The 27,635-nt window shown below is 42.9% G+C and overlaps 1 protein-coding gene across 2 annotated transcripts in view; it reads left to right on the top strand.

The window, feature by feature from the left end:
• The window catches only part of PALLD (palladin, cytoskeletal associated protein), a 445,830-nt gene that overhangs the window by 326,872 nt on the left and 91,323 nt on the right, over positions 1 to 27,635 (top strand). For both annotated transcript variants that reach the window (XM_081332626.1, XM_081332627.1), the window contains one exon: positions 17,446 to 18,132. In XM_081332626.1, the coding sequence (XP_081188752.1) occupies positions 17,446 to 18,132 (687 nt within the window). The remainder of the gene's footprint in view (positions 1 to 17,445; positions 18,133 to 27,635) is intronic.

Genomic DNA, 27,635 nt, shown 5'->3' with positions numbered 1-27,635 from the left:
TAAGTTCTTGAAAAAAGAAAGGCATATTTTTTCCCATAGACAAATATTAAATTTCTTTCAGAGGATTATTTATCATTCCACATTTCAGAACCACAACTAGAACCATATTTTTGGGCAATTCAAAAGACTTAATTCTGCCATAGGTTTATTGTACAGAAAAGCCTGTTCAAAATTGTACTAGGATGGAGGCGATCCACAATATAAAGCTGAAAATTACATGCTTCTATTCTGAATTCATTATTTAGCCAGACCTGTCATTACTGATTCTTTATTGGGAAAACTGGATTACATGTAAAGATTTTAGCTAATTAAGTTTGACTGATACTGTTTTAGTTCCCAGGATAGCAATTCTTTGGAAAGGTTCTATTTATTTATAATGATTGCATCATGTCATGAAATTTAAATGATCGTCATTACATCTGTAAACATTGTTATATGAAACTGGAGAAAGAATACTATTAGTCTTTGCTAAGTAAACATGAATATTTCCTACAACATTGGTTTCTTGAGCTAAAATTTTACCTAAAAGGGAAAACGTGTTAGGTGTGGCCTCTTCCATCTCAAGAAAATTGCTGTTTCTCCCGTTCTCTTTTCTTCCACTTGTTACAGCAGCATAAATCTATTACGGTAATCTTTCTCATTAATTTGACCATTTCTTTAGTATTCTTAATGAACTGGATGTCCTTCAGGTATATTAAGACTACAATCTCTATATTTGATTTTTGGCTGTGATGATAGGAAATATGGAATTTGTAGTCCAAGCCACCTGAAATTGCCTAAAAATATATTAAAACATAGCCCTAGGATTAAAAATTGTCTTAATATATGTGTTTTAAGACAGCTGTCCCCAACCTTTGTGGCTTGGAGGCCCAGCTGGGGAGGGGGAGAGGGGCATCAGATCGCATGAGCAATGGGCCGGCACACGTGTGCACAGCTCAATTTGTGCGAGCAGCAGGCTGCCATGTACGTGCATACGTGCCCAGCTGAACCTGTGCATATTGAGCTGCATGCACATGTGTATGTGCATCAGCCTGCCGCTTGCGCATATCAAGGTGTGCATGGGTGTGTACTAGCCCACCAGTCATGTGGCCCAGTTCCAAATAGGCCACAGCCCAGTAGTGGGCTTAGGGGTTGGGGACTCTTAAGATATATTTACATTCCTTTATTTCAAAAACCTCTTGTTTAGGGGTTGTTGTTTGAAAAACTCACTTTTGTTCTTTATTTTGGTCATTTAAGTTTATCATACAAATAGTACCGCTAAACGCATGATCTTTTGCATTCACATAAAAAATAGAGAAATTGAATTGCCTTTTTAAAATAAATTTATATGTACTGTTTAATTTAGATTTTTTATTAGAATATATATTTTTGTACAGTTTTTCTTGGTTTTGCTGTTTAATTTCCAATTGCAAAGCTAGTTATAAGCAAACTTTTTATCTTTATGAACCTCTTTCAGACTTTGCCCTTTTTCAAGTTTATCTCTTTTTCCCCAAGAAAATATGGTAACCATAGATACAATATTATGAAATATATGTCAGAACTCACCCCAATCCACGTCTTAGGAAAGAAGAACTCAGAGACGAGATTGTCCAAACAGGAACTTTTACTAAAACATGGTTGACCGTGGATAATATAGACAGGTTCTGGAAACTGTCTCACAGGTCAATACTTTTAAAGTGTCCCTGAGTAAAACCCCTCCCCTCAGTCCATTTGGTCAGTACCGGATCAGTCAAGTTTCAGGTGTCAAACTCCTTGTGGAAAAGGAGAGCCCCAGTACATTTGCAACATTATTACTTCCTCCCCTTCACATTCCATTCGGAGATACAAACCAGAATTCCGCCCACCCTCTTTCTTTGCTCTTCTTAGTTCAAAGGGTTTCTTCCCTGGTCTTTTGTGATGGCCTCCAGGCAGGCTGAATAAACAAACCTTACATCTAAGGCATAGAGATGGCTCTTAACAACCCTGCCTTCTCTTTCCCTCCTTGGAAATAGCAGAATCCAGTAAGGGGGTGAGATTTAGATTTGCACAGATAAAGGAGTTAGAAATGAAATATAAATGGATTCTGACAGTATAGATGAATGAAAGTATAGAGTTAGAGTTGAAAAGGAGTTTAAAGGTCACAGTCTAATCTCTTTTGGTTCCACTAGACTAGAGCCTCTCTGACAGATGATTATCCAGACTCTATTGCAAAACAACTCTGGTCAAAAAGAACTCATTGCTTCATGTAGTAGCTTGTTACACCGTCTGACAGCTCATACTGCTGAAGTTTCTTTACATGTCTAGCTTGTTGTACTTTGACAATAAAGGTTTATTATTATTGAAGTTGTTTCCTTGTAGATTTAATCCCTTGGTTCTGATCCTACCCTCTGAATATAGATCCTTTCCCACTTCTTTCTGAGAAAAGGGTATTTGAAGACTGCTCTCTTCTCTCTCCTCTATGAAAATTATGAGTGGATTCTGTCAGCATTCCTCAAAGGTGTTGTTTTTTAAATCCCTTAACAATTCTCATAGCTCTCCTCTAAATACTCTCCAATTTGTCATTTCCAGACTTATTGCATTTCAAGCAAGGTCTGACCAAAGATCTAACGAAGTAGAACAGCTACTCTTCACCCACTCTCCCTTTTTTTTCGACTTTGTGTTCCTGTTAATTCACTCAAAAATAAAATTTGCCCTTTTTAGCAGCTGCATCATATTGCCAGCTCATGTGTAGTATGGTTGATAGACTTCTGGGTAGATATAACACTTGCATGGGTGCTACTGATAATCTCCCATCCTCTAGGCCTACGATTTTTCCTATGTAGATGTATAACCTCTTCATTTCTCCCTGTTAAATTCCACCCCATTCTTTTTGATCTGTAGTTCAGATCTTTTTTAATCCCCCCTTCCACAAAATACTTTCTCTTTTTCTTTTTCCCCTCTTCTATTTTCTTATTCAGCTCACACACCCCAACTCCCATAGCTTTCTTCCTTTGTTATCTAAATGGCATATGTTTTGAAAAAAAATCCTCAGCATTATGGCAATATGAAAAATACTTCCTGTAAATGGAAAAATTGCTTGGAGATACCAGTGCATTCTCACAAGTTTCTGGCTTATCACTGCTTCTGGTTTCCTGTGTGCAAACATTAGCTGGAAGCCTCAATGGCAGATAACAGCAACAAAAAAAATAATGGAAAGCAGACTTGAATACAGTTGTAGGCTTCATGATCACAAGGCAGGAAAATTGGTATCAGAAATAGCATTGGAGCAAAATGTTCTTATCATGGCTGTTCATTGGCTGAAATGCCATTTTCACTTGATTAAAAATATGGCTCACTTTCATAACATTATAATGAATTCTTCTCTAGCACAGAACAAAATGAAACTAGAACATTGAGATGGATGGTTGATGGCACTTGGCTTTGGATTGTGACCATATACTCATTATTGTGAAAAAGGAAAAAAAAACCACTCATATATTCTTTTATTTCACTTTGGATTGTTATCAACAGATATGGCCTGGAAGGATGATAATATGGGTTCATGAGGTACCATTTTTATGTGGAGTTTGTTAATTAAATGGCAGAATGGATTCTGCCATTCCCAAGGAGGAGAGGGAACAAGCATGGGTTTTTATTGCTTTCACTTCCTTCCTCAAATGTAACCTGCCTGCTATTCATTACAATAAGATCAATTACTGCCTCACTAGGCATTTTCCCTCTCATCTTATGAAAGGGGGTGGAATGAAACCCTCCGGAATCTGGTTTGTTTCTCCAGATGGAATGTGAGGGGGTGGAAATGATTCTGCTACAAATGGACTGATGTTTCTCCTCTTCCCATGAGGGGCTTACCACCTGGAACTTGGCTGATCTGGAACTGACCAAATGAACTGTGGGGTGGGGCTTGCTTGGGGACATTTAAAAATATCGATCTGTGAAGGGATTTCTCAGATACTGTCTATTATACTCGCTATCTTCTATTTCTTAATAAAAGTTCCTGCTTGGACAACCTTGTCTCCAAGAGTCCTTCTTTCTTAAGATGTAGATTGAAGTGGATTCTGGAAGGAAGAACCTTACCAGGGGACTTTGCACAAAATACAATGTCTAATGATGAGTCAGGGAAGGACGGAAGCCCCATGGAAAGGGAACTTTCCCCCCAACCGAAATCCCCCCAACTATCAGAAGCTAAAGCATCATATTCCTCCAGGGAAGAGATGGTGGAGACGTGCAACCACAAATCGCAGTGGTTGATGGGTGTTGGAAGGAAAAGCGAGTGGGAAAAGGCATCAAGGAAAGTGACCCTGAGATGGGGTGGCCACCAACATGGATGGAAGCAAGAGATGAAGAGCTCCCTGCACGTCAGCGAAGAGGAGTGGATCCTAGAGAAAGCTATTGTCCTGATGAAAAAAATCCTTGGCTCTCTAAGGGAAGAGAAACCTGAGTCCTGCAGCTGCACCAGCGCCTGGAGCTGCAGCTGGAGAAACAGTGGATGGGATCCAGAACCTGTAGCACCAATGGTGTCCACTAAACCCAGAGCTACCACCTCAGCAGCACCCACCCCCCGCCAACCCACAGATGGGGTTCAGGATGGGGGGCAATACCACCAGCGGCGTAGGCACCAATCCATTGAAAAACTCCCACTTCTGGAAGCGAAATTCATGGGGGAGGCGCCACGCTTGGGGTTTTTCCAGTTATATGGAAGAATACAGACAGGACATCCCCAGCAACAAAGCCCGCATCCGCATCGTGCAATCTGCCCTGGACAGACCGGCCACAGACCGGATGGTGAACCTGCATGACTCCAACGCCCCAGAACTCAATGACTTCAACCGGTTCATGTCATCCTTGAGGCGATTTGAGGACCCCTTGGCTGATTGTAAGGCCCAGGAGAAAATCAAAATGGTGAGGCAGGTCAGACAGCCGGTGGCTGAATATACACAAGAATTCCAGGCCATTGCCAACAAGCTGAACTGGCAGGAAGACATCCTCCTTAGCCACTTCAACGATGGGCTAAACTACAACCTGTATGATGCTTGCCTGCCTCGAGGAGACCCACACCACCTCGATGACTGGTATGTCCTGGCAGAGGAGGTGAAGATAGACCTACTGAAGAGGCACCGCCGAGGAAAACCATGGGCCCACCCGCCTCCCAAGCAAACACGCGAGCCAGTGAAACCACTGGCTATGGCTAAGAAATCAACGGGCTGTTTCAAATGCAGGAGAGAGGGCCACCATGCTGCAGAATGCCACTCAAAAGCCCCTCAGCACAAATCAGATGCATCACCAACCAGAAGATCAGGGAAGTCCCCAGCCGAACCAAAAGAAGCCACCATGGAGGGGATAGAGGCTGTAGAATCCCAAAACCCTGCAAAGGAATGGGAGAGAACTCCAGCCTACAGCGCAGGGGCAGGGGACACCTCAGAGGACAGCTTGGAGGGTGAAACCCTGGTAAGTGGATCCATTCCACCCATCCTCAAGAAAGTGACTATATTAGCCCCTTCCTTGCCTGAAGCTGTCAAAGTGAAAGCCTTGATAGACTCTGGGTGCACCCGTTGCCTCATTAGCCTGACCCTATTGGGGAACTTGGACTAAAGCAATCTTTCTCCTTTTGCCAGTTAGATGGGTCCATAAGCACGGGTGGGAGGGTACCAGCTACCCTAGCCACCTTACCAGTTCACCTGTAATTGGGGACCCATGAGGAAGATATAACAGTTGTAGTGACCCCAGGCATGGAATGCCCAATGATTTTAGGGCTGGAATGGTTAAAGAAATGGAACCCCTGGGTAAATTGGAGGACAGCAGAACTCAACTTCCCAGAGGGGGAGCGTGTGAACTCAGAACCCCAAAGGCCCCCCCAAACCTGAGGAGCAGAGACAGCATCAGTGGGAGAAGAGAAGGGGTTACCAGAAATACCGGAAGAATACTGGGACTTTGCTGAAGTTTTCAGTGAGGAACGGGTGGATGAGCTCCCTTTTCACCAACCCACAGACTGCTATAGAAATCAAACCTGGGGCAAAACTCCCAATGCCCAGGATGTACTCCATGAGCCCTAAAGAGATGGAGGAGATGGAAAGATTCCTAAGTAAAAACTTAGAAAGGAGATTTATTGAACCTGCCAAACCCAAAGTGACCACTCCAGTCCTGTTCAGGGAGAAGAAGGATGGTACTATGCATTTGTGCGTGGATTACTGGGCCCTTAATGCAATTAGTGAAAGTAACCTGTACCCCCTACCTCTAATAAAGGATATGCTATCCACCTATCAAAAGGAAGGATTTTCACCAAACTAGACCTAAGAGAAGCATACTAGGATCAAGGAAGGAGATGAATGGAAGACCACATTTAATTGTCCAATGGGTTGCTACCAGTTCAAAGTTCTGCCATTTGGACTGCAAGGGGCCCCTGCAGTTTTTATGCAATTAATCAATGAAGTGCTAAGACAGCACCTATTTAAGGGGGTTCTGGTTTACCTAGATGACATCCTTACCTTACCTGAGACCAAGGAGGAGCATATTAATCTAGTCAGAGCAGTTCTAAAAAACTTCTGGGCCACCCACCTATATGCAAAATTATCGAAATGCGAATTCCACCAGGAAAGAATAGACTACCTGGGGTATCACATATGCTTGCAGGGCATTGAAATGGACCCTGAGAAAGTCAGGGCATTATTAGAATGGGCACCACCCCACACAAGGAAGAAATTGCAAAGTTTCCTGGGTTTTGCAAATTTCTACCACCAATTCATCCCTTCATTCGCCCAAATATCCCTGCCACTCACAAACTTGTTGAAAACGAGGGGGGGCAGTGAAACCCAGCAAGCCCCTAAAATGGACAATAGAATGTCAAGCGACATTTGAGAGGCTAAAGAGGCTTTTCTCTGCCAAGCCCGTACTGAGACACCTGGATCCCACTAAACCTTTTGTAATACAGGCAGATGCAAGTGATGTGGTGGTGGGAGCTGTATTATTACAGGAAAATGACGAGGGGGTGCTGCAACCATGTGCATATACATCCAGGAAACTCTTTTATTGAAAAGTTTTAAAATACATTTTTAGAACATATACCCCACCTCCCCCACCCCCTCCCCATCCCTCCCATCCCAACACACACACACCGACTTCCCAGAGCTGAATACAGGGTATTACATCATACAATCTTACTCTAAAATATTCTAATTACTATAATTACTCTTTAAACCATATTGCCCTTTAACTCTCCTTAGCCATAGAAAAGAAAAATAATATAGCCTCTAATTATAATAACTAATAAATATTCATATGCTAAATGATACTTTATAGTCCCATATTTATTCTGAATATAATCAATCCATCTTCTCCATTCCACTATATATCTCTGTTCTGAGTGATCTTTCACATATGCCGAGATTTTGGCCATTTCTGCCAAGTTCGAAACTTTCAAAGTCCATTCTTCAATAGTTAGGCAGATCCTCCTTCTTCCAGTATTGCGCTACCAAAAGTCTTGCAGCTGTTATTAAATTCAGCATCAATTTAGTTTCTATAGCAGTACAATCAGTGATAATACCCAACAAAAACAATTCTGTTAAAAATCTTATCTTTTTCTTAAAGATCTTCTGCATATTCCACCAAGTTTTAATCCAAAAAGCTTTAACTTTTTTACAAGTCCACCATACATGATAATATGTTGCATCATCACAACCACATCTCCAACATTTTGGCTGACAATTTGGATACATACATGCTAATTTTTTGGGATCTAAATGCCACCTATAAAACATTTTGTAAAAATTCTGCCTTAAGTTTTGTGCCTGTGTAAATTTAACATTCCTAACCCATATTTTCTCCCAAGTATCCATTATTATTGGTTCTTGAAAATTCTGGGCCCATTTTATCATGCAATCCTTAACCAATTCTGCTTCTGAGTCAATTTCTATCAATGCATTATATATCCTTCTTATATGCGCTCGACTTTGATCTCTAATTTGCTTTACCAAATTCCCATCTGATATTGAAATACCAATTTTCTGATCTTCTTTCCATCTAGCCTGTAACTGCCCATACTGAAACCAAGTTTGTACTGTTTTCTCTTCTTTTAAAATATTGAAAGACTTCAATTGCCATTCATTCTTTTCCAATCTAAGAATTTCTTTATATGTTATCACATCATGTTTAAATCCCACATTTATGTTTTCTATTGCATGTTTAGGTATTGCCCAAATAGGAATTTTATAATTCAACTTGTGTCGATATTTTTTCCAAACTCTCAACAAGGCAGACCTTAATATATGTGTTTTAAAAACTTTGTCCACTTTTTTTTATCATTCAATAAATAAGCATGCCACCCATATAACAAATCACACCCTTCAATATTCAATAAACTCCTTTGTGTTAAATTAAACCAATCACTAATTGACGATAGTGCTGCCGCCTCATAATATAATTTAAGATTGGGCACTTTGAGACCACCTCTTTCACGTACATCTTGCATTATCTTAAATTTAACTCTTCGTCTCTTCCCTGCCCAAATAAATTTATTAATACCTCTCTGCCATTTTTCCAAATTTGAATCTTTTTTAAGTATAGGTATCATTTGAAATAAAAATAAAAATTTAGGTAAAACATTCATTTTCACAGCTGCAATTCTTCCCAATAAAGACAATTGTAATTTTCTCCAACTATCAAGCTCTTTTTGTATTTTTAAACATTAAAAAAATCATAATTATTTTTATATAATTTCGCATTTGAAGCTGAAAGATATACCCCCAAATATTTAACCTTTTTAACTATTTCAAATCCCGTTAATTTTTCTAAAGCAACCTTTTGTTCTATAGTCATATTTTTAGACAATATCTTAGTTTTTTGTCTATTTACCTTAAATCCAGAAACTTGTCCATATTATTCGGTTTAAACAGCAACGAAGGACCGGCGGTCGATTCCAACCGTCCGCGATGCTGGAGAGCCACCCGGAAGTCCCCAGGAAACTCACGGAGACAGAACAACGTTGGGCCGTGTGGGAGAAGGAAGCGTACGCTGTGAGATGGTCAATAGTTACATGGCATCATTTCCTTGAAGGAAATAAAATTCCCTTCCAGGTCTGGACAAACCACAAAAATTTGGAAGTGCTAAAAACACCCAGGAAACTCACTCCTAAGCAAGCCCTCTGGTCTCAGCATTTTTACTGATTCTGTTTCACACTTAAACACTTACTGGGGAGAAAGAATTTCCTGGCAGATACACTGTCTCACATGCCCCAATATAACATCACATGGGCCACTGACTCTAAACCACTTATGCCCAGACAACTGGCAGCACCAGTCCACTCCAGCACAGGCTACACTCCTTTTCAAATAGCCACCAGTCAAAGTTTCAACCCTATCCCAGAACTAATCACAACCGAACCAGAAATCCCATCACTGAAATAATGGATTGCACAATTGCAAAGCACCTGGCCAATTGTTAGGAAAGCTTTAGATGAAGCTAGGCAAGCATACAAAGCACAGGCAGACAAAAAGAGAGTCTATCCCACACTATTCAGGGTAGCAGACATGGTATATCTATCTACAAAATACCTAAAATCCCTACAGCCCTGCAAAAAAACTTGGACCAAAATATATTGGACCTTTTCCAATTAAAAGAATCATAAACCCAGTAACAGTAGAATTAGAACTACCCAAAAACCTTAGGCAAATACATCCAATCTTTCACTGCAGTTTGCTAAAAAGGGAAACACAGTCACCCTTGCAGCCAAAAACCCCACCACCACCACCTCCAATCATGGTTGAAGGAGAACAACACTTCGAAGTAAAAGAAATCCTAGATTCTAGAAAGTATCATGGGGGAATTCAATACTTAGTAGCTTGGAAAAACCTTCCCTCCTTGGAAAATGAGTGGGTCAGTAAACACCACATCAGAGCACCGAAGCTGTTAAGGAAGTTTCATACAGAATACCCCAACAAGCCAGGCTAACATTTATAATTTTGTCTCCTCTACAGGTGGATCTCTCCCATTTTTAAGGGCAGCAGGATATCAGAATCCATTTATATTTCATTTCTAAATATCTTTTCTGTGCAAACCCAAATCTCACACCCACCCACCCTTGTTTCTGCCATTCCCAAGGAGGAGAGGGAACAAGCTTGGGGTTTTATTGCTTTCGCTTCCTTCCTCAAATGTAACCTTTTGTTTATTCTGCCTGCCTGCTATTCATTACAATAAGATCAATTACTGTCTCACTAGGCATTTTCCCTCTCATCTTATGAAAACGGGTGGAATGAAACCCTCCGGAATCTGGTTTGTTTCTCTGGACGGAATGTGAGGGGGTGGAAATGATTCTGCTATGAATGGACTGGTGTTTCCCCTCTTCCCACGAGGGGCTTACCACCTGGAACTTGGCTGATCTGGAACTGAATGAATGAACTGTGGGGTGGGGCTTGCTTGGGGACATTTAAAAATATATATCTGTGAAGAGATTTTTCAGATCCTGTCTATTATACCCTCTATCTTCTATTTCTTAGTAAAAGTTCCTGCTTGGACAACCTTGTCTCCAAGAGTCCTTCTTTCTTAAGATGTGGATTGAAGTGGGTTCTGACAGATTCTTACAAAATTTATTATCAAAGGCTCTGTTTTGGGGGATCCAACAGACATTTGATTATTATCTTTAAAATATAGGGAACATAGCATACCACAACTATGTCTAATGTTGTTTTATGACTGACTGTCTTTAGTAATAAAGTTTAGCCTGTGAAATCTGGTCAAATTCTTTATGCAGTATTTTAAGCCCACTTCACATAAATATCCTTCCTTTTCAAAAAGCTGTTTTTAAGTAGGACCAACTCTGGCTTTGAGTTATCTAAATATCTTGTGGTGGCCGTCTCGTCCAGTGATGAGTCTTGTTGGATTTGCTTAATGGTGATGGGCAACAATTCATTTAGCAGCACTAGATTTCTAGTTTTAGCAATCCTTATCTTCTTGGGACTCTTTTTTTATTGAAAAGTTTTACAATACATTTTTAAAATAAAAAAGAAAGAAAAAACCCCTCCTCTCCCTCCCCTCTCCCCAACCCACCCCTCCCCACCCCTCCCCCCTCCCCGACTTCCAAGAGCTGAATACAGGGTATAGTATTACAAACATAAGCTAAAATATGCTAACAACCCAATAATAGAACATTAAATTCTGTCGCACTTTAACTCTCCATAATCATCATATTGCTAACAAATAACAAATAACTAATTATACATCATATAAAACCACTACTTATTCAAATGCTAAATGAAACTTTTTAGTCCCATATTTATTCTGAATATATTCAATCCATCTTCTCCATTCCACAATATATGTCTGATGCGATTGTTCTTTCAAATATGCTGAAATCTTTGCCATTTCCGCCAAGTTAGAAACTTTCAAAGTCCACTCTTCTATAGTCGGCAGTTCCTCCTTCTCCCAATATTGCGCTACTAAAAGTCTCGCTGCCGTGATTAGATTCAACATCAATTTAGTGTCTATGACAGTAAAATCTGTAATAATACCCAACAAAAACAACTGTGGAGAAAACTTTATCCTTTTCTTAAATATCTTTTGCATATTCCACCAAATTTTAATCCAAAAAGCTTTGACTTTTTTACAAGTCCACCATATATGAAAATACGTTGCATCCTCGCAACCACACCTCCAGCATTTGGGCTGACAGTTCGGATACATACTTGCTAGTTTTTTAGGATCTAAATGCCACCTATAAAACATTTTATAAAAATTCTCTCTTAAATTTTGTGCCTGTGTAAATTTTACATTTCTAACCCAAATCTTTTCCCAAGTATCCATTGTTATAACCTCCTGAAAATTCTGGGCCCACTTTATCATACAATCTTTAACAAGTTCTGTTTCTGAGTCAATTTCTATCAATGCATTATATATCCTTCTTATATGTGCTTGACCTTGATCTCTAATTTGTTTTACCAAATTTTCATCAGTTATCGAGAAACCAACTTTCTGATCCTCTTTCCATCTTGCCTGTAACTGCCCATACTGGAACCAAGTTTGTACAATCTTTTCTTCTTTTAAAATATTATATGGCTTTAATTGCCATACATTCCTTTCTAATCTCAAAATTTCCTTATATTTAGTCTCATCATGTTTAAATCCAACATTTATATTTTCTATTGCATGTTTAGGTATTGTCCAAATTGGTATCTTATAATTTAGCTTATGTCTATATTTTTTCCAGACTCGCAACAGAGCATACCTTAATATATGTATCTTAAACACACTATCCACTTTCTTATCATACAATAAATATGCATGCCAGCCAAATAACAAATCATAACCCTCAAGATTTAATAATCTCCCTTGTGTTCTATATCCACCATAATATCTTCTGCTGAACGCCCCAGAATCTGTTCAAGAGCTTCTGAGAGTACTTTTTTCAAATTTTCCTTACGATCTTCTTTCAAACCTCTGATTCTCACAGCGAACTCCATCTCGCGGTACTGCACCAATGTTAAATCATCATCAATCTTATCCATCACAGTTTCAGCATCCATCATTTTGGTATCTAATCTCATATTATTTTGGCTAAGTTCTTCCACTCTGTCATCCAAACGTTCAATGCAAACAGCGAGCCCTTGAAATGCAACCAAAATATCTGCCCTTATTTCTGTATTCTTCTCAATAAGCTCAGCTATTTGTTGAGATTGTTTTTTCAAAGCCTCTTGCAAAGCATCCTGCAAATCTTTTATTGTTAAAGCTGGTGCGGGTGTGGGTGCTGGGGGAGGAGGCATCAAAGCCTGTAATGAAGATTGCTGAACTGGCGAGGCCCCCGCACTTCTAGGAACTTTAATTGATTCGGTAGCCATTTTGGCACCACTTAGTTCTATTGCGCACTTTCACTTTTCGCACCATTTGCAACTTCTCCACAAAGTAGTCTAGGTTAAAGTTCAAATACTTGCTATTACAGCATTCTCCTGCACAGCTCTGCCTGCATCCAAGTAATCCCCAATTCCCTCTCGATGGCAGGGATGGTTGCAGCGTCCTGCTCTGCTCCAAAGCCTTGGAGCAGAGGCGTCCCGGAGTCCGGAGCAAACTCAGGCTTCGGGGGGGCTCACACCCTTCAACCACCAGAGTTTAAACTCTGGCGGTCTAGGGGAGCTCTACCCCTGCCTGGTCGCTCACCCCCTCCTCTTCTCCCGAGGAGTGGGTTTCCGAGCCGCCAAACAGCTGATCGTCGCTGGTTTTGGCGGCTCTACGGAAACAACGGGGCTGACAGCCGAAATGGCTGCCGTCAACGGAGCCTTGCCACCCGGAAGTCCTTCTTGGGACTCTTAACTGTAAAATGCTAAATATTTGTGGCCTGGTTGCAGCAATTTCTCAATAACTTATCTGGGTTATGTGGTCAGAGCAAATAAACCAGAACAGTCCTAAACCAAGTTACATACATAATTCTTTATGGCAATTTGTTTATTTGTCATATTTATACTCACCATAACCATAAGACATTCCCTTTTTTTAATCGTTTGAATCCTTGCTCATTTCCTGGGGTTAAGATTCTCTTCTTCTTTTGCTGAACTACTGTGATGGATAACAGAACTATTTTTTTGTTGTGTACATGTTCGAATTACTTGACTGCCATCTCTTGGTCTTTTCCCCACTCCAGATGCTAGAAATCATCTGAGTGGAATCTTCATAGGCCAGATACCGGCATCAGTTTCTGGGTCTTACATTTCTACTTTACGTTCTCTGGCTTGAATTCTTTAATTTTCTTTCCACGTTCTCTGTGGTTTAGCATGGCATCCACCCTAATACTGACTTGTGTCTCATTTAACTGACACGAGGAAGTCAGCAGTAGAATTGTAAAGCTAGTTTAGTTTATTTCAGGTCTGAATTATACTTTCTAGAAGGTTGATCAACTCCAATATCAAACCATAGTTGGGAAGCTGGCTTGCAAAAAAAAACCTGGTGGTAAAATTGTTGCTTTTTATTAAATTTGTATTCATATTAACATAAAGCATATCAAGGATTTTGGATTGATCTCAAGAGTTTATTATAACATAGATTTAATTAGCTAAGTTGTGAAATAAGTAAAAGGGAAATAAAAATGAGTCATCTATGATCTGTACAGGTAGTCCCCAACTTATGACCATTCATTCAGTGACTGTTCAAAGTTACTGCGGCACTGAACAAACATGCTTAAGACCAGTCTTCAAAGTTCCAGCCATTGTAGCAGTCCTGTGAACAAAATTTGGGACTGTAGTAGCCCACCCACACTTACAATCACATGGTCACTTCAACTCGCTCCTTTCTCTCAACTGTACGTCCTTTTGGCCCTACCTGACCTTTGCTATCTCTTTGTTCCTGTTGCTAATCAATTATGCCCTTTGCACAAAACTTTCTTCCCAACACCTGATTTGCTCATAAGACCTGCGGAAGATGGCTTCATGGGTCCATCAGCTTCCTTGCAAAGGGACAGGGCAGGCACACCTCTTCAGCAGTTGGGAGCAAGAAGGTCAGCTGGAGTGGCAGAGCACAGGGAGGCAGGGGGCCTTAGAATGCAGAGCAGGCATGTCAAACTGCCGGCCCATGGGCCAGATGCATCACACTGAAACTGTGCCCACCCTATTGCCAGCAATGGGGAAAAAGTCCCGATACGTCGCACAATGTCATGTGACATCACGAGTTCGACATGCCTGGTTAGAGTGATGAGGGTGGCTGGGACTGGGACACAGTGACTGGGACTTACTGCCCACACCTGGCATAAATTAACTACCTGGTATTTTGGATTATTAAATAAAGCTCATTTAGAGATAAAGATCCAGAAACATTTTTCCAAGGAAATATTCAGGCTAAGATTTAAGACTGGCCATTTCAGTGTATTAGTGCTATGTAGGCATGATATTATAAAATGTTTATATGCCAAAAATATTTGCAAATGTATTATGAGGATGTAATAAAAATTATAATAACAGTTATTATTGAAATGGGAGGATTTGGAAGAAAAATTCAACTATACCACCAATAATAATCAAAACTTTTGGAGCCAAAGCACTTTACCAGACATGGCAATGGCTGACTTTATTTTAAAAAAAAACTACCTTGCTTGATAAGATGCAAAGTATGAATAGAAGTCAAAGCTTTGGCTCTCTAAGTAGGTCATCAAAGAAGACACAAGCAAAGACTTTGTCTGGACCCACTTCAATCCCACATCTTAAGAAAGCAGAACTCTTGGAAACAATTTCTTCCAACAGGAACTTTTATTAAGAGTAGTTGATAGCAGGCATAATAGACAGGATCTGAGATTTCCCATGCAGAGCGATAGATTAAAGTATCCCTAAACAAGACCCCACCCCATAGTCCACCCGGTATGGGACAGCCAATCCCCAGATGTTAAGTCCATCATGGGAAAAGGGGAGATAACATCGGCCTGTCTCCAGCTCACGCAGCAATGGGCATTGGCTTCTTCACACCTTCCTCTGAGAGTGTAGAAATAAACCAGGCACTGAAGTTACGTTCCTTATTTTCCTCCCTTGTTCTAGCTGACAATTTAGGGAGATAAAGTTCAGAGAGAGAGATAAGCAGATTGTTACATTGTACCAGGTAGAGGACACAGAGGCAAAAGGTTACATTGTAGTGGATAGAGGAAGCAAAAGCAATAAACCCCCCAGCAGGCACATGCCCCCTCCCCCTTGGGGAATGGCAGAACCCAGGGAAAGGTGAGATTTGATTTTGGTTTAGAGGGAATAGATAGAAATGACATAGGAATGGGTTCTGACAGACTTGTTGATCTAGTGTTTATAGTTTAGCATTCTATTAGAGGCCACTGTGCATAGAAAACACTTAAAAGGGCTATGCTCATCTCAGTGATGCCCTCGATGTGATGTCCCGTTGCCTGGAGGCGGTTTGGGTCTGGATGGGGAGGAACAGACTTCAGCTCAACCCTGACAAGACCGAGTGGCTGTACATTCCGGCATCCCGGGACATTCAAAATGTTCCATCTCTTTCTATGGGGGGTGAGTTTTTATCCCCCCGTGGATAGGGCTCGCAACTTGGGAGTCCTCCTAGATTCACGGCTTACTCTAGAAGATCACATAGTAGCCGTGACTAGGGGGGCTTTCGCTCAGGTTCGCCTGGTGTGTCAGTTGCGGCCCTATCTGGACCGGGATGCCCTGTGTACGGTCACTCATGCGCTCGTGACCTCTCGTCTGGACTACTGCAATGCTCTTTACATGGGGCTTCCCTTGAAGACCACTCGGAGGCTCCAACTGGTACAGAATGCGGCCGCGAGAGTTGTCTTGGGAGTTTCCCGGTACTCCCATGTTATACCTTTGCTCCGCGAGCTGCATTGGTTACCAGTTGTCTTCCGGGTGAGGTTCAAGGTCTTGGTGATGGTTTTTAAGTCTTTACATGGCATGGGTCCGGAATACCTCGGGGACCACCTGCTGCCGGCGTCGACTCCCCTCCGCCCTGTGCGTTCCCACAGAGAGGGCCTCCTCAGGGTGCCTCCGGTCAGAGAATGCCGGCTGGTGGCCCCCAGGGGGAGGGCCTTCTCTGTGGGCGCCCCGGCTTTATGGAACCAACTGCCGGTTGAGCTCCGGACGGCACCGGATCTTCGCTCCTTCCGGCGCGGGTTAAAGACCCATTTATTCGAACAAGCTGGCCTGGCCTGATGGGGGAACGTTAGGGTTTTAATGGGTTTTATACTCTGATTGTTTTAATTGGGCAATTATTTAATCCTTTTTTTTAACTTTTGTATTTCTATTTATATGCCCTGTTCACCGCCCTGAGTCCTCCGGGAGAAGGGCGGTATAAAAATTTAATAAATAATAATAATAATAATAAAAACAAATTATAAATATTTCATTATAGAAGCAAAAGTATCAAAATCCCAAACAGCCAGATTCTTGGCTTAGAATATTTGCTGAATCTAAAGGGCCACAAAGAAGTAAACCAAAAATAAGGGATACAAATGTTTTCTTTTTTAAAAAAATCCACATTTCTGTGCTTGTTAAAGCTAAATCTACCCATTAAAACAACCTAATTAGTTTCAAGTATATGCAGGCATCCTTTTAGTGTTCTATTTCATTTTAATATGGAAAGTCATGTAAGATAATGTATACTAGTAAAACACCGTTACTGTTATGAAAAGTACAACTTGATGCTTGTTTTTAAATCTTCGATGGTTTTATTCAAAATCCTATCCCTTGTTTAAATGGCAGCTATAAAACTGTTCTTTAAAGAAAAAAATAAAAACATTCTATGGTAGATTGACATTTTACTTTTGACATGTAATTTCTCATAGTCTGCTGGGACAAATGTGAAAAAAACTGAGAAGCAGCCAATCTATGTTCTACTTCCAGTTTACTAATTATGTTTATATATTGTATATTTCATAAAATTATGGCTTTTTAAGTGTCTGTATAAGACAAAAATTGCATATTTATTCATTAACCTCCTCCAGATTTTTTTTCTCATACACAGTGTGCTCTTTATCTTTTCCGTTTATTAATATAGGGATCCTTTAAAAATTCAGCAGCTACAGAACCAAATCCAGCTGGAGAAAGAAGTAGACCAGTGGTGTCATCAGAAGCAAGCTGGTTTCCTCCAGAATCTTCCCTTGTCCCCAACTTTTCTCCCTCCATCTTCATTCCCAGAACTTGAGTCCAGCCATTCTCCTTCTCCCGTGCAAATGAGTATTTTGAATTCTCATTCTGCTCCTGCCATGCAGACATCCAGTTCTTTCAACTATGCCCGTCCTAAACAATTTATTGCTGCACAAAATATTAGCCCTGCTTCAAGCTATGTAACACCATCACCTGGCTCTTCCACATCTAGTCTCCCATCTCCAATGTCTCCAACTGCTTCTGAAAAGCAGTTTGGTAAAACATCTGTCCCCATTTTCTCTCAAACATTTGCTCCTGAGGAAGAATATCCCTGGTCTCCTTCCCCACCTCCTCCCCCTCCCCCTCCCCCTGCTTTTAGTCCTACATCTACTTTTTTAGTGGCAGATTCCTTCCCACTGCCACCACCTCCACCTCCTCTCCCAGCTTCTGTCCCCTCGCCTTCCCACAGTTTTTCTCCAACACCCAGATTATCCAGCTCTAGTCAGTCTCCAGCAGCCTTCCTCAGCTCCATGCTACCATCTCAGCCACCTCCAACATCAGTTAATGCACTAGGACTTCCCAAAAGTGTTACATCATCGTAAGTATGAACATTTGATGAACTTCTCAAAAAGTAATTTTTAAAAATGTATTCTTAATTTTGATAGGCATGAATTCATTGTATAAACAGTGAGGGGGGGGGGAATTATTTGATCCCCTGCTGATTTTGTACATTTGCCTACTGACAAAGAAATAATCAGTCTATAATTTTAACAATAGGTTTGTTTTAACTTATTTCACTCATTAAAATGCAAATCATTTATAACTTTTTTGAAATGCATTTTTCTGGATTTTTTTGTTATTCTGTCTCTCACTGTTAAAATAAGCCTACCATTAAAATTATGGACTGATCATTTCTTTGTCAAGTGAGCAAATGTACAAAATCAGCAGGGGAATCAAATAATTTTTCCCTCACTGTACAAAATCTAAATAACTATATTTTTACTGTAGAAGAGTGAGAAATGTTTTTCATAATTTTTCATTAGGAAAATTCTGCTGTTGTTTGTTTGATTTACAACATTGATAAAAATGATACTTTTCTTATACAGGCCTGATTTTATCTCATTTTCAATTATCCAAAATAAAATAGTCAAGGTTTCTAATAATTTAATATTCTGTATTTTGTGCATCAAGAATCTATATGCAAGTTTCATTTGAAGGGGACAGAAATTTTTATTATTGCGAACTGAGCTCTGATGATGATTAATTCAGCATCATTCCTTGAAACCCCCTTTTTCAAAAAGTTCTTATGTATAGAATATATAAATTATTTCAATACAGATATTTTGGCAGAATAAATCTACATGGAAACATTTGCCTTAGTTTGTTCTTTTTCTCTATTGCTAAATTTATTCCTAAATCTGTCTCTCATATTTCCTATCACCTTAAAGATCCTCATATTACACATTAACTAACGTTTTATGACTTATTCATGTTAAGATGACTTTTGTTTTTAAGTTACTTAATTTTAATTATTTGAAATTTATTTAAATTCTTGGTTCCTGCACCTATTTTAATTTTTTAATTAAAAGGGAGCAAGAAAAGTAATTCCTTGCATTATAACCAAAAAGGTCTTTTGTTTCTTAAAAAAGTCCTCAGTTGTTTTTTAAAAAAACAAAACAAAACTCTGTTTACTTCCATTTATTCTGCAGTCTCCAAATAATAATAATAATAATAATAATAATAATTAATAATAATAATAATAATAATAATAATAATAATAATAATAATAATAATAATTGGAAGGGACCTTGGAGGTCATCTAGTCCAACCCCCTGCTCAGGCAGGAAACCCTATACCATTTCAGACTAATGGCTGTCCACTCTCTTCTTAAAAACTTCCAGTTTTGGAGCATTCACCGCTTCTGCAGGCAGGTTGTTCCACAAATTAATTGTTCTGTCAGGAAGTTTCTCCTTACTTCTAGGTTGCATCTTTTCTTGATTAATTTCCATCCATTGCTTCTTGTCCTGCCTTCAGGCACTTTGGAGAATAGCTTGACTCCCTCTTCTTTGTGGCAGCCCCTGAGATATTGGAACACTGCTATCATGTCCCCCCTCGTCCTTCTCTTCATTAAACTAGACATACCCAATTCTAGCAACCATTCCTTATATATTTTAGCCTCCAGTCCTCTAATCATCTTTGTTGCTCTTCTCTGTACTCTTTCTAGAGTCTCAACATTTTTTTACATCGTGGTGACCAAAACTGGATGCAGTATTCCAAGTGTGGCCTTACCAAGGCATTGTAAAGTGGTATTAATACTTCACCTGATCTTGATTCTATCCCTTTCTTAATGCAGCCTAACACTGTGTTGGCTTTGTTTGGCAGCTGCAGCACACTGCTGGCTCATATCTAAGTGATTATCCACTAGGACTCCAGGATCCCTCTCACAGTTGCTGCTATTGAGCAGGGTGCCACCTATGCTATACCGGTGCATTTGGTTTTTCTTGCCTAAATATAGAACTTTACTTTTTTTACCATCGAATTTCATTTTGTTAGATAGCACCCAGTGTTCCAGTTTGTTCAGATCCTCCTGTATCTTAAGTCTATCTTCTGGAGTGTTGGCTATTCCTGCCAGCTTGGTATCGTCTGCATATTTGATGAGTTCCCCATCTATCCCCTTGTCCAAATTGTTGAAGATGTTGAAGAGCACTGGGCCTAGAACAGAGCCCTGGGGCACCCCACTACACACTTCCCTCCATGTAGATGCAGTTCCATTGAGGACTACATGCTGAGTATGGCCAGTCAGCCAGCTATGAATCCATCTGGTGGTGATGCTGTCTGACCCACATTTTTCTATCTTATCAAGTAGTAGGTTGTGATCTACTTTATCAAATGCCTTACTGAAGTCCAAGTAAATTATATCCACAGCATTCCTCTGACACACTAATTTTGTCACTTGGTCAAAGAATGCAATTAGATTTGTCTGGCATGATCTGTTTTTGACAAAACCATGTTGGCTTTTAGTAATGACTTTGTTTGCCTCTAGGTGTTCGCTGATTTGTTATTTGATTATCTTTTCCAGAATCGTCCCAGGTATTGAGGTCAGGCAGATAGGTTTGTAGTTTGCTGGATCTATTTTTCCCCCTTTTTTTGAAGATGGGAATTACATCAGCTCTTTTCCAGTCCTCTGGTAGTTCTCCAGTGCTCCAGGATCTTTGAAAAATATAGTTCAGTGGTTCTGAGATCATATCTGCCAGTTCCTTGAGAACCTTGGGGTGTAATCCATCTGGTCCTGGTGATTTGAACTCGTCTAGGGTGGACAGGTGCTCACTTACCATTTTCTTGCCTATCTTAACTTGTGTTTGTATTCTGTTTTTATGCATTATTTTTGATAGGTTGGTCTGTTTTTTCCCTTTGTGTAAAGACAGATGCAAAAAATGAGTTAAATAGTTCAGCTTTCTCCCTGTTCCTTGTCACCTTCTTGCCACTTTCCCCCACTAATGGACCAATCATTTCCTTCACTTTTTTCTTCTTTTTTACATGTTGAAAGAAGCTTGTTTTTGTTATTTTTAACTTTTGTCACAAGCCTTAGTTCATTTTGAGCCTTAGCTTTTCTCACTTCATCTTTGCAGGTCGGGCTATTTGCTGATATTCTGATTAGTTACGTGCCCCTCTTTCCACTTTCTATACTTGTCCTTTTTATCTTTCAATTTATCAGAGAGTTCTTTATGCAGCCATGTTGGTTTCTTTTGAGAGCTGTTATTTTTCCTCTTTGTTGGTATTGTGCTAGACCAGGCTTTTATTATCTCACTTTTCAAAATTTCCCAAGCTTCTTGAATTGATTTCCCCTTGAAGATTCTCATCCATGGAATCCTTCCCAAGCCCTGTCTAAATTTATTGAAATTAGCTGTCTTACAGTCCAACACTCTAGTTTGACTGTGTTCTGTTGCTTGTGCTTCCATAATGTTGAATTCCAATATTGCATGATCACTTCCCCCCAAAGTTCCTGTGGCTTCAACACCTTTTATCATTTCTTCTCTGTTAGTGAGAATTAGATCCAAAATGGCTAATCCCCTAGTTCCCTTCTCTACTTTTTGTCTGCTAGGTTTGTCAGGAATCTGTTTGAACTTCCATTTGGTGCAGAGTTTGTCTCCCAGTTGATGTCAGGGTAGTTAAAGTCCCCCATTACTATTGTGATGTGCTTCCTACATAACTTAGTTAGCTGACTAGCAAAAAGTTCATCTATTTCCTCTGTTTGGTTGGGTGGCCTATAGAATACACCTATGGGAAGGTCATTTCCCCCCCTTTTATATTGACCCAAATGCATACTAACTGCAAGGAGGCATGAGAAAAGGAATATATTTTATGCAGTTTTGAACAAGAATATTTTTATGCCTAATATAGGTAATCCCCAAGTTACGAACGTTCACTTAACGCTCATTCAAAGTTATTCAATCAGCGCCCCCTAGTGTTTACGAGGAAGTCCAAAAATTACAAATATTGCAGCACCATGGCAGTTGTTCGTACTTACGAATGACTGCAGAGGCTCTGCAACATTCACTCTATTCCACCCCACACTTCACAACTGCTTCCCCCTCCCTTCCTGCTGTGCCAGATTCACTTACCTCTTGCCACAGTTTCTTTCCTTTGAGGGAGAGAAGAAAAGCTTGCAAAAGTTTTCTTTTCATGCTGACAATGGAAACTCCTGTGCGCTATAATATTGTGTGCTTTCAAAAACCCATTCTCTGCAAAAGAGATCATGGCCCCCAGAAGCTTCCATTCTTGGGGGGGGGAGTATTTGCTTCATTTGCACATCTGTTGGGCAAAGCATGGAATCGGAGTTGGCCAAGCACAGTAATCAATAGTGTCCGTGGCCCAGCTGAGCGACTTGCTTGCGTGCGCCAGCCTTAGTTTGAGGGCAGGAACAAAACCTTCAACTGAGCGGGGAGGCATTGTGGGGCCAGGTCCCTTGCACACGCATTCAAGCCGGCAGTGGTGGCTGTAGTGTATCCCTCGCAGGAATGACAGCTGTCAAAGGCCGCTCCATGTGGCCGCACTGACAGCTGTCAAAAGGCCGCCAGCCCCAACACGCATGCGCAACCCTCCGTTGACACTGACAGCTGTCAAAAGCCGCACATGCGTAGTAGCAGCCGCGAGCTGTCAAAACGGCAGCAGCCGCAAGCTGTCAAAGCGGCAGTAGCCGCGAGTTGTCAAAGTCGCGCAGGCGCAGGTCCACCAGCCAACTGACAGCCGCTAGCTGTCAAAACGCCGGCTAGGTTTACCCGGGTTCCCAGCTGAAGCACCAGCCAGCTGACAGGGTTCCCCAGCTCAGCGGCGCATGCGCTATCACTGGGAAAATGTCAAAGACTGCCAGCTGATTATTGGGCACGGCCCCTCGGCGGGAAAACACCCGTCCCTGATTTGTTAACCCGTTTGACAGTTGCCTATATAAAGGCTCGTTGTACCGTTTTTGCCCCGTCCGGGCTGAGTTAAATAAATGTTTGAGCTGAAGCCATCGTCTCCCTCTTCATTGCTCAAGATTTTGCACCTGGCGATGAGGATGGGATCGCGGTACAACTGAGCTGAAGTCACAGCCAAGAAGGAAAACCGTCCCAGCCGCTCGATATCGCTGAAGTCACGAGCTAAGTCACTGGCTCAGGGCAGGTCAACCTTCTTAGTGCCACGGTACCGCTGACCCAACATGGCAAATCTCGGGCACGTTAGAGAATTCGACGTCCGCCACCCTGAAGGCTGGGAGTCGCATTGGGGCCAAGTCGAAGGGTACCTCGTTGTGAATAAAATCACCGAGGACCGCCACAAGGCCACCGCGCTCCTATGCCTCAGCGGGCTGGCAGTATATGACATCGCCGTGGGACTCTGCAGCCCGGACCCGGTCGCTACAGTGCCGTACGCTGAGCTAACAGATCGCCTCAGCAAACATTTCATGCCCAGGCGATCAGAGCTGTATTGGCGACTCCATTTCGCCCGCCGTCGCCAGCAACCGGGGGAACCTTCCACCGCCTTCATCGCCGGGGTCCGACACGCCGCTCGGAAATGCCATTTCCCGGACCTGGAGGACCGCATCCGGGATCAGGTCATCGCCGGCCTCCAGAACGAACGCCTACAGAGGAAACTTGTGGCAAGACCCACAATGGACCTCGCGGAGCTCACGTTAGAGATAATGGCATATGAGGACAGCCACCGAGAAGATCCCCTGGCGTTCAGCGAGAACCCCGGTGCCTCGGTCCATCAAGCCCGGGAAGCTGACCAAGGACCCCCGGAGACCGGCTCCAGAGTAGACGCAATCCTCTCCTGATTCAACTGGATGGCCACCGGTCGAGAAGGAAACCGCGGACAGAACAGACCAGCAGGTCCCAGCACGAAAAAACCGGCAGGCAACAGGGCCAGATGCGCAAGCTGTGGCGGGGGCCACGCGAGAGCCACCTGTCGCTTCAGGAACGCGAAATGCCACGGTTGTGGGAAGACCGGCCACATCCGTTCAGCATGCCGCAGTCAAAACCGGGAGACCCTCCATGAGCTTGATGAGATCCCCGCAGGTAGGACCAAGTCCCCCCGCCATCCCCAAGGGTCTGTAGGGTCCGTACTTTCCCAACCCAAACTCACTGCCACACACCTCATTTGTGCCAAGGCCTGGGTCAACACCTCATTTGTGTCAAGGCCTGGGTCAAAATTCAGGGGGTCCCTTGCGAGATGGAGGTCGACTCAGGGTCTTCCGTCTCCATCCTATCATGGGACACGGTCCAAAAAATAGCATCTAAAAGCAAACACTGTATTCCCTTGCAACCTTCCAAGGTCCTGCTAGCAGATTTCCAGGGTGCCCCCATAGAATTAAAGGGACAGGCCAACCTAAAGATTGAATTCAAAAAATTCAAAGGGAACCTTTTAGCCCAGATAACCGAGCACCCCCGGACCAGCCTTATCTGGTTGGACTGGTTTGAAGCTTTAGACATTCGCCTAGAAGGGACAAACCGCATCCAACCTCAGTCGTTAGAGGACATTTGCAAAATCTTTGCAGATGTTTTCGACGGAACATTAGGTAGGTACAACGGCCCACCCATCGACCTTAAACTCAAACCAGAGGTCGGGCCAATCAGAATTAAAGCTAGAAGGGTCCCCTTTGCGCTGAAGCAAAAAATAGATAAGGAATTAGATCGCTTAGTCGCCCTAGGAGTCTTAGAGCCCACCAACAGCGGAACTTGGGAGACTCCCATAGTGACGCCTGTCAAACCAAACGGGGACGTGAGGATCTGCGCGGATTATAAAGCCACCCTCAACCGTGCACTGAACCCCCACGCGTACCCCGTCCCCGCTGTCAGGGATGTCCTGTCAGAAATTGGTTCCGGCTCCATTTTCGCGAAATTAGACCTAGTGCATGCATTCCTGCAGCTCCCTGTCAGCAGAGAGACTGCAGACGCCCAAACTATAGTCACTTATCGCGGGGCGTTCAGAGTAAACCGCCTCCAATTTGGCATTTCCGTGGCACCTGGAATTTTCCAGGTCATGGAACGAACCTTAAAGGGGATTCCCGGAGTATGCCCGTACTTCGATGACGTGCTCATCACGGATGACTCCAAATGTATGCTGGCAGCCAGGCTGCACGAAGTTCTGAGTAGGTTCCGTGCAGCCGGATTAAAGCTAAAACGGGAAAAATGTTCTATCGGGGTCCCCTCTACTGAATTTTTAGGATATAGGATAGATTGCAAAGGCATTCACCCTACAAATTCGAAAATCCAAGCCATCAGGGCCGCCCCCGCACCCAAGAATAAAACAGAGCTCCAGGCATTCCTGGGGCTCCTGAACTTTTATCACGCTTTCCTGCCCGGAAAGGCGACAATCGCAGAGCCCCTCCATAGATTGCTGGACAAGGGAGCGCCCTGGCAGTGGACCGCCGCTCACAATGACAGTTTTACAAAACTTAAACAATTACTGTCTAGCAATACCACCATTTCGCACTACAATGAGAACAAACCCCATACGGAATCGAAGCGGTTCTAAGCCACACATTTGGCGATGGTACTCAAGCCCCAGTAGCGTATTATTCAAGGACCCTCTCGAAGGCAGAGCGCAACTATGCCCAAATAGATAAAGAGGCACTGGCCATAGTAGCTGGAATTAAAAAGTTCCACGATTATCTCTACGGCAGACCCTTCACCATTTACACGGACCACAAGCCTCTCCTTGGGTTGTTCACGTGGGACCGTCAAACACCCCAAATATTGTCCCCTCGCATGCTGCGATGGACTACCTTCCTCTCCACATACTCTTACCAATTAATCTATAAACCAGGCAAAGAGATGTCCAATGCAGACGGCCTCAGCAGGCTGCCCCTGCCCCAAATAGACCCAGACCCAGCCCCAGCAGGTCGCATACTAGCCATTCAGGAACTCTCAGAATGCCCGGTGACAGCCAAGGACATCGCGTCCGCCACCGTCAGGGACCCGATACTCAGCAGAATTCTAGCATGGGCATCGTCAGGCTGGCAATCTACTTGCCCCGGCCCCACCTTCCTGTTGTGATTCAGGGTCAGCCTGTGGGTTCGGCAGTTGGGTCAGACGAATCAGAGGAGGAGGGGGGTGTTGAAGACCTTGCTGAGGGGGTTGAAGATCTTGCTGATGATAGCCCTCAGGCAGGCCCCTCCCACTTGGTCACCATGGAGACCCAGCTGTGTGAGCCTGACAGTGTGGATGAAGATGACCCACAGCTGGCCCTGTTCAAGGACGCCCGACGCAGGAGGCAGTCAAGTAGGAGTAAACAGAGGAAGGCTGTGGGGCTTCTCGGAAGGAGGCAGAGAGAGGCCACGCCCTGAACTCTTTATAAAGGGAATGTTTGGGGAGGGCTGGTTTGCTTAAAGGAACCGCTCAGATAGTGTTTCAAAGCTCCTGTATCTTGGTTCGAGTCTTGTTTGTTTTTTGTAGTAATAAATTTGGCAGACGTCATTCCAGCCTCTTGCCGTTTATAAAGGGGTTGCCTTTTCTGCAGGGCCGGTAGCAGGCTGGTACAGAACAGTTTGCTTTCAGCCTCCCACCCCTTACTAATATTATGGAGCAGCTACGTGCTGAGAATGCCCAGCTCACCCAGCAACTCACTTGGCTGTCAGCTCAGGTGGCTCAACTGCAAGCTCAGGTTCATGCTGCACCCCCACCATCACCCCCACCCAGGAGAAAATGCCAAGTTGCAATGCCGGATAAATTTACAGGCACTCCAGAACTGTTTCCTGCTTTCCTGGGACAATGCCAGCTCTTTATCAGCGTGAGAGCAGCTGATTTCCCCACTGACCGGGATAAGGTGGGGTTTGTGTTAAGCCTTCTTTCGGGTGATGCAGCTCGTTGGGGCACGCCTCTGCTGGCTCAACCTAGCCCATTGTTGGACAACTTTGTGGGGTTTTGTGATCATATGCGTCTGATGTATGAGGACCCTATTAAGACGCAGACTGCTACTCGACGCCTGAAAGCTCTGAGGCAGGGTCAACAGGGCTATATCAGCGATTTTCGGCTGGTTAGCCAAGATTCCGCCTGGAATGAGGCTGCGCTTGTGGATGCCTTCCAGGATGGATTGTCGGAGGAGATGTTGGATGAGCTGGCCCGTGTGGATATTCCCTCAGACCTGAATGGGCTGATCCATCTCTGCCTGCGGATCGATGCTCGGTTGCAGCAGCGAAGGAGTCGCCGTGCCACCCCACAGACCCCTGCAGCCCCTGTTGTGCGTGAGCCCCCAGTTCAAAGGGAGGAGCCAATGGAGCTGGGTGCCGCCAGGTCTCGTCTATCGGTGACTGAAATGAACAGACGACGATCGGGGGGGTTGTGTTTTTACTGTGGGGACCCTGGGCATTTGGCTGCTTTTTGCCCAAAGAAGCGACAGCGGGCATCAGTGACCGAGCCTGCCCCGAGAAAGTCCCCTACTTTTCTGTCGGGAAACGCCCCGAGCCCAATCTAGACGGTGTGATAGATCGGGCGTCCCACAACAACACTGAGCGACGTCTTTCCGATGCTGCCTGTGGACCTCCACGGCATTTGATTTTGGAGGCACGTCTGATCCTTCCTGGCAAGCCAGAGGGGATTCCAGTCCATGCCTTAATTGACTATG

This window comes from Vipera berus (genome assembly GCF_964194415.1).
Source record: "Vipera berus genome assembly, chromosome: 7".
Lineage (NCBI taxonomy): Eukaryota > Metazoa > Chordata > Lepidosauria > Squamata > Viperidae > Vipera > Vipera berus.
This window is presented reverse-complemented; position numbering and strand designations above follow the sequence as displayed.